The 18,765-nt window shown below is 42.8% G+C and overlaps 1 protein-coding gene across 2 annotated transcripts; it reads right to left on the minus strand.

Moving 5' to 3' along the window:
• Window positions 1-147: 147 nt before the first annotated feature.
• Window positions 148-18,745, minus strand: PLCXD1 (phosphatidylinositol specific phospholipase C X domain containing 1). 2 transcript variants are annotated; one of them, XM_030234058.2, is made up of 7 exons: window positions 18,496-18,745; window positions 13,880-14,022; window positions 10,436-10,572; window positions 7,126-7,254; window positions 6,442-6,597; window positions 2,847-3,030; window positions 148-1,639 (listed from the first exon to the last, which is right to left on the minus strand). In XM_030234058.2, exons 2-7 carry the CDS (start codon window positions 13,989-13,991, stop codon window positions 1,365-1,367), a joined length of 993 nt encoding a protein of 330 aa, XP_030089918.1. In that variant the 5' UTR covers window positions 13,992-14,022; window positions 18,496-18,745; the 3' UTR covers window positions 148-1,364. The 2 variants fall into 2 exon arrangements, with proteins under 2 accessions (XP_030089918.1, XP_018764370.2); XM_018908825.3 differs by lacking the exon at window positions 18,496-18,745 and having other exon boundaries at window positions 13,880-18,439.
• Between the last annotated feature and the right edge of the window lie 20 nt (window positions 18,746-18,765).

Below are 18,765 nucleotides of genomic sequence, written 5' to 3' on the forward strand. Positions count from 1 at the left end.
TTTAAGGTGCAGCAAAACTTTTCACAGAGGAAAACAAAAGGAACAAACCCACAACCACAACAGATCCATTTCTTAAGTTATGAATTACTACTGAGAACTAATAAAACAATATCACAGAAAGGAGAAACCAAACTATTTCATTCAATATTAACAGAGAGAGATCAAGTTTTATTAGAATAACAAGGGTTAAAAACAGGGCACAAAAGATAGGCAGAAAAACTTCTGCAAACATTAGCAGACATCAAAATTTAGCTTTTGTATATAAAGTGCATCTCAAAAGTGAGGTATATGGATGAAGTTGCATAGTGAACTTTACACAATAATGGCTTTTATTTTAGTCCTGATGCTTGACATTTCTCTTGCCTTCATGATGATCTGTAATTACACAGTTCATTTAGAAAAACAGAATTAGTATGCGATGGGAAATAGCATAAACCTCTTAGTTTTGACAGATGCAAAAACTACTTAGTGAGGGGAAAATAATTACAGAGCTAGTAAAACAGCTAAATAAAAGACCAGGTGTGAAACCCCAAATGAGCATCATAGAAGCCAAGAATCTGTATTTCTAGGGCAGTGTAAGTTAAGATCAGGAATTTGTTTCCTCTGTGTTTATTTGCAGTGTAAGGCGTACTTAGGCAACACCTAGTAAAATGTTTAACTGCCACAGACAAACTGTGTAAGGCCCTCATTTTGATATCTTTATCCCTGCAGAACTGGCATGACTAAGTGCAAATTCAATTGCCTTTTAAAAATTCCAAATAATTTTGGGGCTACCTTGTTCGTAAGGTAGCTCACAACTGATACTCAGCACATTGGGGTGTATATATAAGATCATTTCAAATTGGATTGTCAGTGCAGCATCTGTCATGTATCAAAAGAACTTTAAACTGTTCCTTTTGTTTATTTAACAGAAACTATGAAAACCAACAAGTCAATTTCAGACTGATATAAAAGAGTAAGAATGTGGGTTGCAATTAGTGCAGAATATCCTTACAATTATAAGAAAAATAAAATCTTGCCATTAAATCATGCAACTACTGATATTTTCCTCCTTCTTAGTCCTATGTAAAATAAGATTGAGTTCTTGTGACTTTTAGTATTGCCAGCTGCTATAGAATCAAAGCATTTCCAAAAAAATGACACCTATGCCATAGTTCTTTAGAGACTTCAGCAAGGTACCTGCCCTCTTTTCTGTCCAAAGGCCTCAAAACCTTGATGATATTGAGAGGCCTTTTCCTACTAAGCCTTGAAAGCATTCCTGGTTTAAATTAATTGGACCTTTATGGGATTCATGATGTTTACAGCAGGGCACAATAAATGCAGACAAAGCCTTTTCAACTATTCATAGATTAGGAAAATGAGAATTAAATGCTAATTTGTTCCAGTTCACTTTGACAGTGCAATGAAGGATTAATTTTTGTGTTAAGTTCTATCACATCTTTGACAAAATCATTATTTCCTATAAAGTCTCCAGCAATGATGTTAATACATTTTTTTTTTGGTCCTGGATACTGCTGCTTTATCCAGATTTTCAAACATGGAAGACTCTGGAGTGTCATTTTCTTCAATGATCCAAATGGGTGTACAAGAATATACCTCAAATTTTCAGTAAGGTTAATCCCTGCCACAAAGAATTTTCCTGAAACAAAAATCAGAAAGTGACACATTAAATATTCTTTTGAGAAGAGAAACTTCTCAGTATTACATTACCTTCACATCTCATTCCAGTGGGGATCATTAAAATACTAACTTCACACTCTTTATTGTTTCATGTCCGTATAACTGTTTCCCCTTGTTGCAACCTCATGCTGTAGTAAACAATTCCTGAGCCACACTGGGTTATCCAAACATTCCAGTTTACCTAAATTTGCCTAGTTATTCATTGCAGGCTAAACTAGTCCTCCTGACTAGTCCTCCTCTGTAAACGACTCCTCTGTTTCTGTGAGGGTTGCTTCCAAAGGCTCAGCCTTCCCCCGCCATGGATGGGAGCACGGGGTGCACCCTCCGGCTGGGCAGTGTGCTTCAGAAGCGGCTCCCCTGTCACCACCCTGTGTGTCACTTCAAAAACTGTGTCACAGGTTCTGACCTGAACCTCTGTCAGGTTACACTACACCAGCATGCTTGAGAGCTACTGTTCATGTGCAGCTGCACCCTTCTCCTACTGCTCTGGAATCACAGAATCATTATGGTTGGAAAAGACCTCCAAGATCATCGAGTCCAACATTTGACCAAACACCATCATGACAACTTAACCCTGGCACTATGTGCCACATCCAGTTGTTTCTTGAACACCTCCAGGAATAGTGACTCCACCACCTCCCTGGGCAGCCCATTCCAATGCTTAACCACCCTTTCAGTGAAGAAATTATTCCTGATTTCCAAGCTCAGCATCCGCCTGGCCTGAGGCCATTTCCTCTTCTGGCTGCCTGTGAGAACAGGCCGATTTCCACCTTGCTACAACCTCCTTTCAAGTAGCTGTAGAAAGTGATAAGGAGAAACCTTATCCCCGAGAGAAACCTTGTAGGGACTTCCTTTAATAACAAGGCCATAGTGGAATGCACTTCCCTCACCATCTGTGCTGCCTAGAGGAACAAGCACTGGACTGAGGAAGCAGCCTCCTCCCCATGAGGCGGGCACAACTGTGCCAGCCAGCGGGTCTGCACTGAGGGCTCCCTTTCTGTGGGTGACACCAGCGAGCTGGCCGCCACAATCTCTGACACTGACAGCATCCACACAGCACACACAGGGTGGTTGTACTCCTGAAGGAAACAATTCCCCAGCTCCCTACTTGTTCTGCATGGCTGTAAGTGCCCCTTCTCTCCTCCGAGCGAACCGCCTGTGCCTACCTGGCCGGCCCATCCGCTTCATGCGCTCCAAATACCGGATAAGAGCTCGAGTGGACGTTTTGTTTCCCCACCAGTATGGGATGGGAGGCCACAGCTCACAGTGCTTCTCCAGTTCCACCTCCTCTTCGTACGAGACTATAACCTGATGGCCGAGGTGCCACATGGTCCGCAGTGTGGGCACCACCTAAAAGGAAGCAGGCCCAGGTTGAAGTCAGCAACACAGCAGCATTCCCTAAGTCCGCATATTGTGAGACATCACCTTGGCACAGACTCAGTTCAGATAAAGAGTTTAAATGAGCAGCCCAGTAGGTGATGGGCTGGTCTACAAGCTGCAGGACAATATGACTCTGGGAGCTTCAGCAAATTCCTCCTTTCCTTAAACAATTCAGCTATGATCATGTCATAGGTCTTACACCTGCATAATAGGAAACCATCCCTGTGTCAGCCCTCATGCACAAGCCACTGCTGAAAGTTTGTTAAGGGAGGAAGATAGAGACCATCTGTTGCAGGAATGCAGACAGAGAGAAGCAGGAATCATTTTGGCAGATTCCGCACATTGATGCAAATTTGGCACTAAAGAAAACTGAACTGCTTAAAAGTTGGTAATACTGAATGTGAGTCACCAAGAGCAACATTTGTTCTCGTTCTCTGAGTGGACAGTTTATGAAATTGGGATAATCCAGACATTTTTAATTGAAAAAGACCTGAGTCAGACATTTTCTCCATCAGATGGATGGGCTAAAATAGCTATTAAATTTAAGTGTCTCAATATGAAATTACATTTTCCAGCCTCAGAAGTTGCCACAGGAGAGAACTGAGGTCCTCTGACTAGTTTTATTTGCAAAACCAGCATATTTAACAGGCATTGTTTTTTCTAAGACTGTTGTGGTTAAAAACTACTTTTGCTGCTTGTCAAAAATAAATGGTGGCTTTTTGATGTTCCTATTAAGTTATTAACTTAAATAAAAGCCAAAAGCACTTGAAAATTAATAATGTAAATATTAGAAGAAAGCTGTGGGTTGAATGAATCCCTCTCACTTTATTCACAAAAGAAAGAATGAAAGCTTCCATTAGGTCAGAAAATATTGCAAAATTAAGACACAAGCTTCTTATGCTACAAAACTTGGTGGTTGACTGAAGCCTTTGCTTTGCTCCAGCTGCCTTTCTAAAGCTGGAACCTTTTAAACAAACAGGCAAAGATGTGCAATAAAAGCCAAAAAAAAAAGCTACCAGAGATGTGTATATAAACACAGGTGCTTATTATGCAGACAAAGCAGAAATGAAAGTCTAACAAGGGATTTTTAAACCCCAGTAATCTAGATCAAAGGAAGACACCTTGAATAGTTAAGACAATTAAAATTTTAAAAGCAGTGTAATATTGTCACACTGTGGCCTGTGCCAGTACTACATACAGACCTTGCCTGAGCAGCTGCTTCATAAACACTTTCACATTTAGTTCTGTACAACAGAGATGTGGTCTTGAAACACAGCAGGAAGCAGTTGATTTTAGAATAAGTCAGCAAGCACTTGGATATTTGATGGCAAATCTAAATCTGTGAACTTGAAAAATCCCACAGATGCCTAACCTGCAATGGTACCACTAGCAAAATGGTGAGATCCATTCTGCTGGTCTCAGACCCCATAGATATAAAGTTCTCCTACTCAAGGGAAGTATGTGGTTCGTCTTTTCTTCAGTTCTCTTCCTCCATCCTCCTGGACACAACTCAGAAATGTTCTTTCTCAATGAAGTGATCTCAGACCATTCTTTCAATACATTCATTCAACAAATTGTCATCAGCAACTTTCCCCGTTTGCAGTTAATAACTTTCTTCTGTTTAAGAGCTGGCCATGTGTCTGAAAGCAAATTTGACCACCTTCTCCAGGATCACTGCTCATCCGCAACTTACACACCAAAGTTATTTGGGGAAACAATAAAACAGTGTCACTCAGGTCTTCAGCTATTCAGCTGAGGCCTGAATATTCAGAATCCCCTAGTTTTGCTAAGAATTGTTCTATTTTAACTCTGCTGTACAAAACGCTTTGAAGTGGTAATACTCACATGTTACTGATACACCAGCTTCAAAGGCTGAATTTGAATCATGAACAGGGTCATCATTCTCCTGTACCACTCACATCTCCAGAGAAAACCCTCTGTTCCTCTGCATCTTTGAAATGTTAATTGTTTAACTACTAAAAGCTTCCACACCTTGTAAAAAAACAGAGGGAGCTAAAAATCTCAACTTCTAAACTCTAGCAATCAAATATTTTCTGATTTAAATTAAGGCTTTTCTGGACATATGGGTAACTGCAAGACTGATTAGGAGCCTTGCCACCAGTCAATACCACCAGAAATGCACTGAGGGCAGAGATGCTATTAAGAGGGACCTCAACAAGTTGACAGAAACCTCATGAAGTACAACAAAAGCAAATGCAAAGTCCTGAACAGACTAACCCCACACACCAGAACAGACTGGTGGAAGCTGGCAAGAAACCTGCTTTGCAGAAAAGGACCTGAAGATTTTCGTAGGCATCAAGCTGCACTTGAGCCAGTACTGCGCTCACCTGGCAAAGGCCAGTTGTGAACTGGGCTGTATTAGCAAAGGCACAGACAGCAAATCAAGAAAAGGGGATCTTCCCTTCTATTTAGCAGTTGTGGGACTGCAGCTCAGGTATTGTTTCCAGCTGGGGCTTCCCCAGTACAAAAAAATCACTGATGAGCTGGAGTGAATCCACCAGCACACCACCAGAGCGAGCAGAGGCTGGAGCAGAGGCTGGAGCATGACACACAAGGACAGGCTGAGGGAGCTGAGTCTGTCCAGCATGAAAAGAGAAAACTGGACAGGTCTTACTACCATCTGCAAATACTTAACAGGTAAATGTAGAGAAGACTCCTCAGATATGCACAGCAAAGGATGGAAGTCAGCAGACACAAGAGAGATTCTGATCAGATAGAGAAGGAAAACAAAGTTACTGTGAGAGTTGTCAAATTTTTGCATAGAAAGGTTGTGAAATCTCCATCCTTGGAGACAATCAAGAATGAACAGGATGCAGCCCAGCATTACTTGGAAGCTGGTCCTACTTTGCATGGTGGTGTTGGACCAAATGACCTCCAGAGGTCACTTCCAACCTAAAATGTTTTAAATAGAAAATAATTAATTCATAATTATTGCTGTGAAAAGGCAGAAAATTGATTCTTTAAACTCTAAATAATAAATACAAGACACACAACTTTTATTTCCCTATCTTTTTTCTTTCATTTTCCTTTATTTTCCTCTCTTTTCTTTTCTCTCTTCTTTGCCCTTTCCTTTCCAAGAAAATGCAGACAGGACAATGGATGGCAGTTGTCTCTACTATTGTCCCACATATATAACATGCATAGTCAAATTTAATTCCCTTCTCCTCTACACTATGGAATATATGTTTGCTTTATCTCCTCAGTTCTAGTAGGTAATGACCTATCTCTAATGCAGCAAATGGTACTTTTCCAAGGTTAAAAACACAGTGAAAGCAGAATATATCTAAAAATTTCCAATGAAAGATCTCACTGTGGTGTATCATTCTTTTAAAATATAAAAAAAAAGCATCTCTTACTTACATTTCTAGGACACAGTTTACACTGGAAAACCTCTTTTATACAGGCAACAAGATGATTATGAAGTCTTTTGGTTAATCCATCAAAATTCCTGCAGGCTATGATAACAACTTCCTGAGGATGAGTTTCTAACCACCTCAATATTTCCCACAGAATATCCTACAAGAAAGAGATATGGCAGCTTAGAAAGTTATCTGTGCTATGCAGGGGAAAGGACATATAATCAACAGAGCAGTGATGGTGGAGTAGACTAACAATCACAATAATGAAAAACTATGTTTTCTCAAAAAAAAAAAAAAAAAAGTATTTCTGTAACTATATAGGGCTTTTAATGCCTTCTTCTCTTTACCAACTTCTCTCCTTACCAGGGAAACAGGAATGCCCTGTGTATCATCCTGGGACACCACATGTTAAACCCCAGAACATTGGGCATGTGGTAGGGCAGGCAGTGGAGAGCAGGCACAAAGAGTCTGGTTTGAGGATAAGGAAAACATTGATGCTCCAGTATTACATGCAGCTGCTGAAACTAACTTCCAGCCCTGCTGATTTTCTCTAGTTTGAAGTCCTCACAAAAGAAAAACAAATAACCTACTCAGAAGAGCTTGAGCCAGCATTTCTGGATTATGATGGCCCTCAAATGAAAAAATAGCAATGGTTTTATAGCCATCACAAAGGTAAGAAAAATACCTGCACAGTAACAGTTGTGTAAACCATATGCACGAAGTACAAATTCGTAGAAGGATCATTAGCCTTGTGGGCGATCCTGAAATCCAGGTATCTAACTCCAGCCTCAAGTTGCTCTGTCACAGTCAGGACCTGAAAGGTGAAACAGAGGTCCTGAGAACTTGAAAGAGATTTGTTTCTTTAATTTAGAAAGCTAAAATAAGGGTACAAAGTTAGCCCTATGGCATTTTTCACAGATCTTTCATCTTTAAAATGTCATAGTATGGCACCAAATTGCAACTTGGAAGCATTTTGCTCTCTGGCAAGAGGGATTCCAATTTCCCTGCAGCATTAACTGCAAGTACAGATTAGATTAGTTTCAGACAGTTGCCCTTGTTGTGTTCTGAAAGTTAAAGACCAATTAACCTGTGTATAAATACATGATTGCTCTTCGCACAACTATTCATTTAAAAAACAATTGCAGGATCAGCAAGTTAGAAATGCCGTATTTATCTCATTAGATCAAAGACTTTACCATGGTTGTCTCTGCGGACCTCGCACATCCTCAACAGAAGGAAAAACAAAAATAGAAAAAACTAGTGGCTATTGTTCTTTTTCAAGACATAGTTTCTTATGAAGTTTGGATTAACCTGTAGAAGTCCTACAAAACAGAGGCACTCCTCTAGATCCACTTCCCTCAGAGCACTTCCCTGGATTTGAGGGCTGAATAGAACATGTGATAAACCTGCTTCTGAGGCAAAAAGTTCCAAATGATATGTCTTTTCCTTATATCAAGACTCTCTTACCAAAAGAAAATAGAATTATTTTAATAATAAACACTAGTTTGTCTTAGTTGAACTTGCTAGGGATAAAAATTTAGGCCCCAGAAACCATGCATTATACTGATTTAAGTCAGGATCAGAAAGATAAATCAGTTCAAGGCATTGCTCTTGAATATCCAAATTGGTAGCTTTAGCACTGTGGCAGAGCTTAAGGCACATGGCAGATGTTCATCTTGCTTAGTTTAACCCCCTAACTTCCTGTTCTTTGGACATGAATTTAGCCTCCCCAGGTTGTGCTTGAGGGGCCACGCTGGGACAGACCAGCCCTGGGTGGCCCAGGGTCTAGGGATGCAGGCTGAAGAAGTTGAAGGGATGATCCACACCCATTTGCTTGGAGTATGTTGGAGATGGGAGTGCTCATGGCTGTAGGTCATTTAGAACATCTGTGGCCAGAAAAAGCACCAAATGAAATTGTTGTTCTGAACTGCCCTTCAGATTAATTCATTTCTTATCTGTTGACTATACAGGAAAATGAGACAAATTAGACTCTCTAATTAGTCTCCTGGGTTTGGATACTGAATTAGGCATGGTGAACATTGCCCCCTAAAGGGCAAAATTCAAAAGGAAGCCCTGAGGAGCAATGCCACTCAGTGCTTCAATCTCTCACCAGGCATCCAAGGCACGACTGGAAGTTACACAGCCATTACACAGGAACCATTTGGGCCTCTAGACTGACAGCCACAGCAACTGGGGCTCAAGCAGGCAACTCCCAGGCACTGGGCCATCCAGGAACTTGTGTATCCTACCATCAGAAGGACTCCATGGTGTCTGTTCTGCATTCCAATGGGTGGAATCATCTCCCCACAGAGATAACTGGAGCACAGCAGAGCTAGCTAAGGAGGGGCAGGATTGCAGCTGTGCCTCTTCCCTATCAACACAGGGCCACTTCCTGCTTGTCACACTGGGTTTGGACCAGAAAATTATTGTAATGATGTTAAGAGATTGTTTGTCACCAACAGGGTCACTTTGCCAGCCAGAAACCCACAAGTTAGGAGGTTTCTAAATCTTTCATTGCTAAAGTCCCTCCCAAAAAAGCAGCTCAAAATAAACAGGGATCTGTGCTAAGCAAGTGCCCATCAGCTCCTGATTGCTGGATCATATTTGATAGCTGGTAGTGTCCAAGATTACAGTTTGCCAGAGCTGCTCAAACACAACAAAAGAAACTTTAGCATGTTTATTGCTGTTTATCAATTACTCAGTTTTAATTCTCTAATAATGAACTACTCCTTCAATAAGAACAAAACCAGAAAGATTTTTGGTACCTCTTTGATGTCAGGAAAGTCTATTCTTTGGAAGGATCTTCAAAAGCTGTAGCTTAAATCATGATCATCAATTTTGTCTTTAACATACATTTGTGAGGAACAAAGAGAGAACTACTAGCTTAATATTTGCACATTTTAAAAAGTTAACTAAACCTTACGTGATGGACCACACCTTCACTCTCTTAATCTTTATGGGAAAAAAAATCCTTTCAACAAGGGATTCTTCTGTTTCTGCTGCTGGTGAAATACCCAGTATAGGTGGGGAAAACAACTGACATCTCACACAACAGTGATAGCAAAAATGACAAGCAAAGTTCCTGAGCAAAGTTCAAGAGAAAAAAAAACTCTGTTAATTACATTAATATTAAATGTTATTTACCACCACAATAAACATGTGAAAAATGGTTTCTAGTACCAAGTGGTCAGCTTTAAGCAACAACTGTAAGTATCATTCCTGCCTCACCTGCATGCTTTTTCCCCAGAAAAAATGATCAGATATGTGTGTTTCCTATCTCATACTCCAAAGTGCTGGATTTATAAAGAGTAATTTTCTTCATATTGGCTGGAATGGAACTGTGGTTTGGATTTGAGTTGGAAACAGCATTGATTACACAGGGATGTTCTTGCTGTTGCTGGGAAGTGCTTACACAGAGTCAGGGCCTTTTTTGCCTCTCACCCCACCCCACCAGCGAGAAGGCTGGGGGTACACAAGGAGCTGGGAAGGGACACAGCCAGGACAGCTGACCCAAACTGACCACAGGGATATCCTGTATCATAGGAACCATGCTTAGCATATAAAGCTGGGGGAAGAACAGAGGGAATGTCCAGTGATGGTGTTTGTCCTGTTAAGACACCATTACACATGATGGAGCCTGGCTTTCTTGGAGATGACTGAACACCTATCTGTCCATGGGAAGTGGTGAATTAATTCCTTATTTTGCTTTGCTTGCATATGTGGCTTTTGCTTTACCTATTAAACATCTTTATCTCAGCCTACAAGTTCTCCAGCTTTTACCCCTCCATTCCCTCCCCTATCTCACCCAGAGGCAACGAGAAGTAGGAGTGCAGGGCTGAGCTGCTGGCTGGAGTTAAACCACAGCACCCAGGCATGGCATCTCATGAGAGCACAGATTTCGGGGCAGCAGGCAATTCTGTCATTGTACACTCTCAGCCCTGCAGCACAAGCTTCCACTTTGCCAAGGGAAGAAGAGAATGCCAGACAATGGTTACCTGTGTTATAGACCACTTCATGATAATGGGGTGCACAATGCAGGGCAGACATTTGTTTAAAAACTTCACCAGCTTGGACTCATTGCCACTAACAGCAGAACTTTTATCCAAACAGTAGGTCATAGTGTCGTGACTCCCTGTAGAATACAAAAATAAATGTACAGAAAATCTCATTTCTTAACTACTCAAGACCACATTCCATGGCTACATTTCATGTGCACATCTGATAGGCCACCACATTTGCAAGCCCAAACCTACACATTCTGAGAGCCTCTGTAGTTATGGCAAAAAGGTGGAATTGTCTACAGAGGTTGGTCACCTAACATTAATAAGCTTAGTGTGAAATCCTTGTGAAGAGAAGGCATTGACACTTTTCAATAAACCATCTGAACTACATATGACTGTTGTTTGCTCAAACCACAATAAAATGGTTTGTTTCAAATGGCGTCTTCCCTCAAAATAATTATCTTGATGTGAAAACATATTTTTTTCAGGGAATAAATAGCTGAAGGCTGAATTTATCTAGAAATTGTCCTGTTTACAGAGTTGTCCAAATGCAGGATTTCATTGTCCAATACCCTCATCTCTGCATGGGAAAATATGACAGAAAGAAGAAATTCATCTTCTTACACTTTTAACTGGACCAGCACTTAACTTGGCACTTTAACCAATTACATCTTAAATATCTGCTAAAAATGTCCTCCTGAGATAAACCCCCACCCCCCTACAAAAACAACAAGCAAGGTGGGTGCTTGAAGGTTTCTGAGGCAAATTCAAGTTTATGAGTTAAAGATGAACAAGATCCTCATTTGATGGACTTCAAAAATTACCTGACTCTTGCCAGCACAGGGAATTATGCAGACTAATCTGCCCAAATATTTTATTTCCTTGAAGTCTTAATAAATCTGACACATCTCTTGCACTGTGTTTAGATGAAACTATTGCAACTCACAATTTCATCAGGACACGGAACCAGTGACTTTACTAGTTTTTCTGTTCCATTATTTCTTCCAGTTTTATAAAGCATCAATAAGAAAAGCTAACAACTCAGTGAAGTGACTTGCTTGGATCTTAACAGAATATCTGCAAAGAATTTGCTTATCATTTAGGGGTTTAAGTCTTCTGTCAAATTAGTTGTTGGCTGGTGCTAAGAACTGCTTTCTTGAATTGTCAGTCTTACTGGTGCCAGTGGTAATATTTCTAGTAAACACAGTAAAAATGATTGGTTTGGAAGTAAAAATTCTTTGGAACTATCAATAATAGTTTGATGTCTCAATCAATTTTATCACCTTCTAAAAGCCATTTTTTATTTATTTTACTGCTTTAAACACCCAAAACACACTCACTGCAGATAGGAGATCAGTATTGAGGGTAGGCAATAAAAGAAGTATGTGGTAGAAGATGTAAGAGTCAAACTATTAAATATCCATGGACCAAATCCAAGTCTGAGAAAGATGAGCAGGATTCCAGTGATGGGTGTTGCATCTGTGGATGCCAACCAGCAAACGGATAGTAATCTTTTACTCATGAGTCTTTTGTGATGTCATGAGTTACAGTAATGAAAGGAAGATGGGTACATCCATGACACAACATATATGATGCAAAGATAGTGAGCTAGCACCAAGCTAAGTAGCTCCAGACCATGATTCCACACCTCCCCAGCAGCACTGTGCTGAATCTGGTGCAAGCACAACACTAATTAATGAGATTTGCCACTGTCTCATCATCATGCTTTCAGAATCCACACTGTCATGTTTCTTGCATGCCTTCTATGAGATAAACTTCCACTTCCAAACTGGGTTTCCTCCCTCTGGAAACATGCCAGAGCTGTCTTGACCTGGTTGGTCTTGATCTGTTTGTGTTCTGACTTGGGCTAGATCAGCTTTGTAGGTCAGCTGGACAGACACCAAAATATTCTAAGCTAATAGCCTGCGATGCTCTGTAAAAGTCCTCTAATGTTTGCTGAAATGGATTTGCCTTCAACTGTTCTTCATGCCTGTTCTCCCTGCAGCCATATTCACAAGAACAACAAGCATTTTCAAGAATAGCAAGGTCACCCTTAGGAGGAGAGCCAGGAAGGCAAACAAATCCATCAACAGGTTCTCCACTTTCTAAGATGGCCAAGAAACACCAGGTGAAAATCATAGAAACATCATGGCTCCTTTTACAGCAAAAGAAAATCCCACTGAGTGAGCTACTGACTTTTGAATGACTTTTGCAATAGGAACAAAAATAGAAAAAAAGAAGACTATTACCTTCTTTCTTCAGTCATAAGACAGATACATGTTTTCTTTTTTCCTCTCTTGATGGTTAAATAAGAAATCTAGAGGGGTTTCTTTAATAGCACCTGTCCTAGTCCTCCTACATAGGCTTTATCCTAAACAGAGATGTGTATGTTTTGAAGTTAACATCAATTCAAATTACATTATCTAAGAAGCCTTCGTGAAATAAGTTTCTGGGTTTCAATTTTAATTGGAAATCCACAGTCCATTAGTTCACAACAGGCAGAAAAAAGCCAAAACATTACAGTTCTTGGATTCTCCCAAGGCTCTACCCACTGAAGACAAAACTTCACACTGAATATATGCCTTTCCTAAAATTAACCTATGATCCTGTGGCCTACATAAAACATTCATCTACACACTGTACAGCTTTCCCCCCAAGCTACCTGTCACATTTACAGGTGTGAGAGAAAACACAGGCTAGAGTTTTCTTTAGTACCATTTTTGATGTGGAGGCAAAGGGAATCACTCAAGAGCTGATGGCCCTTCAGTGCCTCCCCATGTGTCAGTAAAACCACATTATACCATAATTCTTTTTTTTTTTTGACAGAATGAGAGGGGAAAAAAATCAAGGCAGCAGAAAGAAGTGATAATATGACCAAAGAAAGGTTAATAATACACAGGTATCATTTAAATGCACTTACGCATAACACAATAAATCCAGTTTTTATAAGCTGCATCATGTAGAAAAATAACAGTCTACATTAATAAAAACATGTTAATTATAAGCCTCAATTCTCCTTTTTCTGCAACTTCACAGCCTCTTTTAGGCAGTACAAAGAAACAAATAATAAGGTAAACCTTAATTCTTCCCTCCTGGAACTGTTTTATTATATAGGAATTCACAAGAATTAATAAGGGAAATTTTATCATTGCCCAAATAAGTTAATCCTTAGATTATTAATAGTTTCTCACAAGATAATGCAAAGTGCTTCTTTCTTTTGATTTCTAAAAAAATCAATAAAAAATTATTTTGCTACCGCTCCCCTCTAAGAAACACCAAACATTACAGACCGACATTATTCACATAACATCACACAAACCCTCCCCCACACACTGACCCAAATAATAAACATAGCCATCCTGAAATGGGACAAACAGGATATTCCAATGCTTAAATGGCAAGCTAACAAAACAGTGGAGAACAAAAGTTAATCTTTACCTGGAAGAGCTAAGTTATAAAGGGGAATATCCCAGAGCTTCTCTGGTAATTGTGACATCCATTGACCATTTTCATGGCACACATGAACGAAGGTTTGCAAAGGGCCTTCCATTGGTGTGTGCTCTGGGTCTTCATAGGGTGTTCTGGGAGGGAAAAAGAATAGAAAAACAACAAACCACTCCACATACCGTGGTTGATTTAATGGCATTGCACCTGTGTAGGAAGAATTTATAGATGTTAAAAAATGCCAACCCTTCCCTCAAGTAGCTGCACAAAAATGTCAAGAGCTTGTATGCTGCTTTTGATAACACTGTCTCCTAGCACAATGCCAAAGGGTGGATTCCAGCTTCAGGTCTGCAAACTGACCAAGTGAAAGAAAAAACTGAGCCAAGACAAATATACACAGTTTCACTGGTATGGAGAAATTGCTGTCTATATTGGCTATTGTGAAACCACAAGGGGTACCTCCCTCCAGTGTGAAACTGCGTCCATTCCTTTACCCTCTGCAGTTCCAGGAACACAGCAATGGGACCAATGGCAGGGCTGGGACAGGGGCTGGGTCTGCTACCCTCAGGTCCCTAGAGAACACTTACCTTGAAGGATCCAACCAGGCACCACAGGAGCACCTCTATGAAAAGCCTTTACAAAGATGCCAGGACACTGGATTTGTAGGTCATGCCAGCATCTGGGGTCAAAGAGGAAAACTTTCCTCTACTTATTCCTGCTTTGGAGAACGCCAGATATTTTTATCGCCCCTACGAGTCCAGGGTCATAAGTACTTCAATTTGGTGTGATCTTCCTGAAACTACTCTGGAACTGTTCTTCTCTGGGATCTCCTGCAAAATTTGCAGTGGTCATGCAGGAGTGCCAGTGGAGGAAACCCAGGTGATTCCTCACCAGGCATCACCAGGACCTGCTAGAGTTATCCTGTTCATTTTTCATTTTATGATCTCCTGGATCATGCAGAACACAAAAATAAGCTCTGTGTTTTGGGGTCTTTTTCCTAGGATGTTCCTAGTTCAGGTGGTGGTCTGAGGATTAGAGACTCCCTTCTTTTCACTGCTTTCAAGGCTTTATTTTGTCGCAGATAGTGTGAGAGTTTCTTTTGACATAGTGACTACCAATATATTACCAATATCACAGCTTCCTTTTTAATACCTTTTTTAAAAACTGCCAATGTAAATGATTCCTTCTTGTCTGCTACAGCAATTGCAGTCAGATACATATTTTTAAGGTTTTGTACTCTGCAAACACCCTCACTGGTCCCTTTTGCTGCATCTTAGCACATTCATTCAACACTGTTTCTCCTAGGAGGTGGTTGGTTTTTTCCTTATATAGAACCAGAGTGCTTATATGAAAAACATTTCCTTAAACATGGTGCAATAGATTTTTTTTTCTTTTGTTAGATTGTTTTAGTTTTTTTTTTCTTTTGACACTCACACAGGATCATCTAAAAGGCAGCTTTAGGAACTGCATTCCTAAGTTTTATGTCCATACCACACAAAAAGATCCAATCTGCTTTTACACAGCCAATGCACAAAGCATCACCTGCCTAGCCTGCTTTGCTGTGCCTTTGGTGCATTTTTGAGTTGTAAGAAACAAATGGTCTCTATATGCCACACCAGCTATTCTTATTCTTGGAAAAATGTTCAGATCTCAGGCAGATCAACATCCTCTGGCTCTGCACTTTGATATGATGAGCTTCTGTCCCACACAGACTCTTGTTCAGACAACAGATGTCTGCAGCTCATTTTGTCAACTTTTTCTGTTTCATGCTTCATCACACTGCACACCACTGCTCACCCACAGCTGCTCTGCTCTAGTCTCTGTACCAAATAGCATCAGCGTGGGCAGGGGCTGTGGGTGCTTAAAGCAGCATTTCTGTTTATAAAGACTGGATGGTCTCTCTTCTTCTCCAGCTCTGAAGCTGACAGGAGCTCTGAGGCTGCAACACCCCAGCATATGGCAGCACTTATGCAGGTCCTGTATGCAGACTAGAGACCTGACTACAAGCATTGTTTTTCCTCTTCTGAGTGGGGAGATTTACACCTCCCTTTCCAGAGCCTTTGGGGTTCTCCAATACCCCAAAGCCACCCCAGAGCAGGCATCCATCACCGCAGGGACCCATAGCAAGACCCTTAAGACCTGCCAGGCAGTCACACCTTATCCTGGCATAGGCTCCTTTGCACCAACAGCACCCCCAGGATGCATCCAAGGGTGCAGGTTTGCCTGCTGCCATTCTCCTCCTGCCATGTGCTCTCACCATCTTTGTTTGGGCTTGTTTGAAGCTGCAGGCACAGCTTCACAGCTGACAAAAAAGAGCTGGGTTTCTGCCATGCTGGTCCCTTTCTCCAGTTTATCACAGAGTCAGGATAGCACATGCTCAGGAAGTCCCTGCAGAGGCATCAAGCCCTGCAATTGCCTTTACTGAGCTGTACGAGAGACCCCTTGGCATTGTCCAGCCAAAGCCCATGGGCAGCACAGCTGCCATCAATGCCCCAGCCTCTGCAGGACCAAGATACTTCACAAAGAGTGTCCTGCTGGGCCTGAGGAAAGCCAGCAGAGAGCAGAAACAGCAAGGCCAAGACACACTGCAGTCTTGCAAACACAGACATGTGAGAGATACACATCTCCTTTTCCTCTTCTTCTTCTACAGTACCCTGAGACTGAGGATGGCAGCCACTGGCAGTGCATGGCAGGAGCTGCACCATGGCCATCTGCTGATCAAGTTCTGTACAAAAGCGACTGGACCAGGTTTTGTCCCCCTTCCCCATGCAATGCAAAGCCCTAGATGTTCACACCTCTAAACCCAGCTGCTGCCTTGTGTCTGAGGGGCAGCCTTTAGGAAGAAACCAAGGCTTACTGGGAGAAATGAAACTGTAACTGTTAGCTGCTGCCTCTCATGACTAAACCCTAAACTTGACAAATAAGAACTGTTTCTTTATTCCGCTTATTCAGACAGGTAAGTCCACTCTACACACAGTACTGTGATAAACTACTGTGTTGGGTTTGCACGGCAAGATTTTGATAGTGGGGGGAGCCTACAGAGCTGATTCCTGTGAGAAGCTGCCAGAAACTCTCCCCAGGTAGAACAGAACCCATGCCAGCTGGCTCCAAGGCGGGCCAAGGTTGAGCCCATTAACACCAGTGGTAGAGCCTCTGGGGTAACAGGTTCAAGAAGGGGGGAAAAGTCGCAACAGCAGCCAGGAAAAGAGGAGTAAGAATATGTGAGAGAGACAACTCTGCAGACACCAAGGCCAGTGCAGAAGGAGGGGCAGGAGGTGCTCCAGGCACTGGAGCAGAGATTCGCCTGAAGCCCATGGCGAAGACCATGGTGGGGCAGCTGTGCCCCTGCAGCCCATGGAGATCCATTCTGGAGCAGAGCCCTCCACCTGCAGCCTGTGGAGGGTCCCACACTAGGGCTGGTGAATGCCCGAAGGAGAATGTGACCCCATGGGAAGCCCATGTAGGGGCAGGCTTCTGGCAAGACCTGTTGTCTCATGGAGAGAGGAGCCCACGCTGGAGCAGGTTTGCTAGCAGGAGTTGTGACCCCATGGAAAGGACCCACACTGGAGCAGATCACAAAGGACTGCAACTCTTGGGAAGGACTGATGTTGGAGAAATTTGTGGAGGAGTGTCTCCCATAGGAGGGACCATGCTGGAGCAGAAGAGTGTGAGGTGTCCTCCCCTGAGGAGGAAGGATTAGCAGGGACAATACTTGATGAACTGACCTCAGCCCCCATTCCACATCCTGCTGTGCCACTGCAGGTAGAGGAAACCAGGAAATCAAAAGTGAAGTCACACCCTGGGAGAATGGAGGAGTGGGGAGTTGAGATTTGCTGCTTATTTCTCATTACCTTACTCTGATTTCATAGGTAATGAATTCAATATTTTCCCCAAGCCGAGTCTGCTTTGCCTTTTTTGTGACGGTACCAGATGAGTGATTTCTCCCTGTCCTTAACTTAGCCTATGAGCCTTTCGTTATATTTTTCTCTCCCCTTGCTGAGCAGGAGAGTGATAGAGAGACTCTGGTGGGCACTTGGCTTCCAGTCAGGAGCAGCCCACCCTAACTACCCTCGCTCCCCTTGCTCACATCAGCGTCTGACCTGCCCTGGGTGCTGTGCATACAGGCAGCAATTACATTTTGAGGACTTTCCCGGGACACATGCAATAAACAAGCAATAAAACGTGCAGACCCGTAAAGTCGCTAGAGATCACCATCCTCCAGCCCCAGGACACAGAGAGCATGGGGTTGATTGTCCCTCGCCCGGAGGGGCTGTGCCCCGCCGGAGAGTGCCTTGCCCGCACAGCCCCGCTGGGACACAGCCGAACGCCGGCCAGAGCAGTTCCGGAAGGCAGATATAATTAAAGAACGATTCATGATGACATCAGTAAAACATGTGCTGCAGCCGACCCAGAAGCTAAAAGAAAAACCCCACGGGAGCTACAGGAAACCCTGTGAGGAGCAGTACCCGAGCACCCCGGCGATGAGTGGGCCGCCAGCCCCCCAGGGGCGATGGGGACCAGGGCTCCGCGCTGCTCCCGCCTCCCTCCCGCTGCCGGACCCTCCGAGGAGCCGCATCCCTCCCTCCCTCCCTCGCCAGTGCTTTACTCACTCCGAGGAACGACTCCGTTTCCATGTCGGCTCCTCGGGAAGCCGTACGCACCCCAGCTCGCCCGGGGCCCCGCACCAGGCGGGGCGGAGCTGCCCCGCCCGGCTCAAGTGGCCGCAGGTTTGAGGAAGGTGAAGAAGGGGCGGGAGGGATGAAAAAGAGGAGGAGAAGTGCTTGTGGTGGAGTGGCGCTGCCCGAAGCGCAGAGCCGCTCTCTGGACTGACGGGGCATTGCTCCAGGAGGAGCCTGCGGGCAGGGACAGGCGGGGGGAGC

This window comes from Serinus canaria, chromosome 1 (assembly GCF_022539315.1).
Source record: "Serinus canaria isolate serCan28SL12 chromosome 1, serCan2020, whole genome shotgun sequence".
Lineage (NCBI taxonomy): Eukaryota > Metazoa > Chordata > Aves > Passeriformes > Fringillidae > Serinus > Serinus canaria.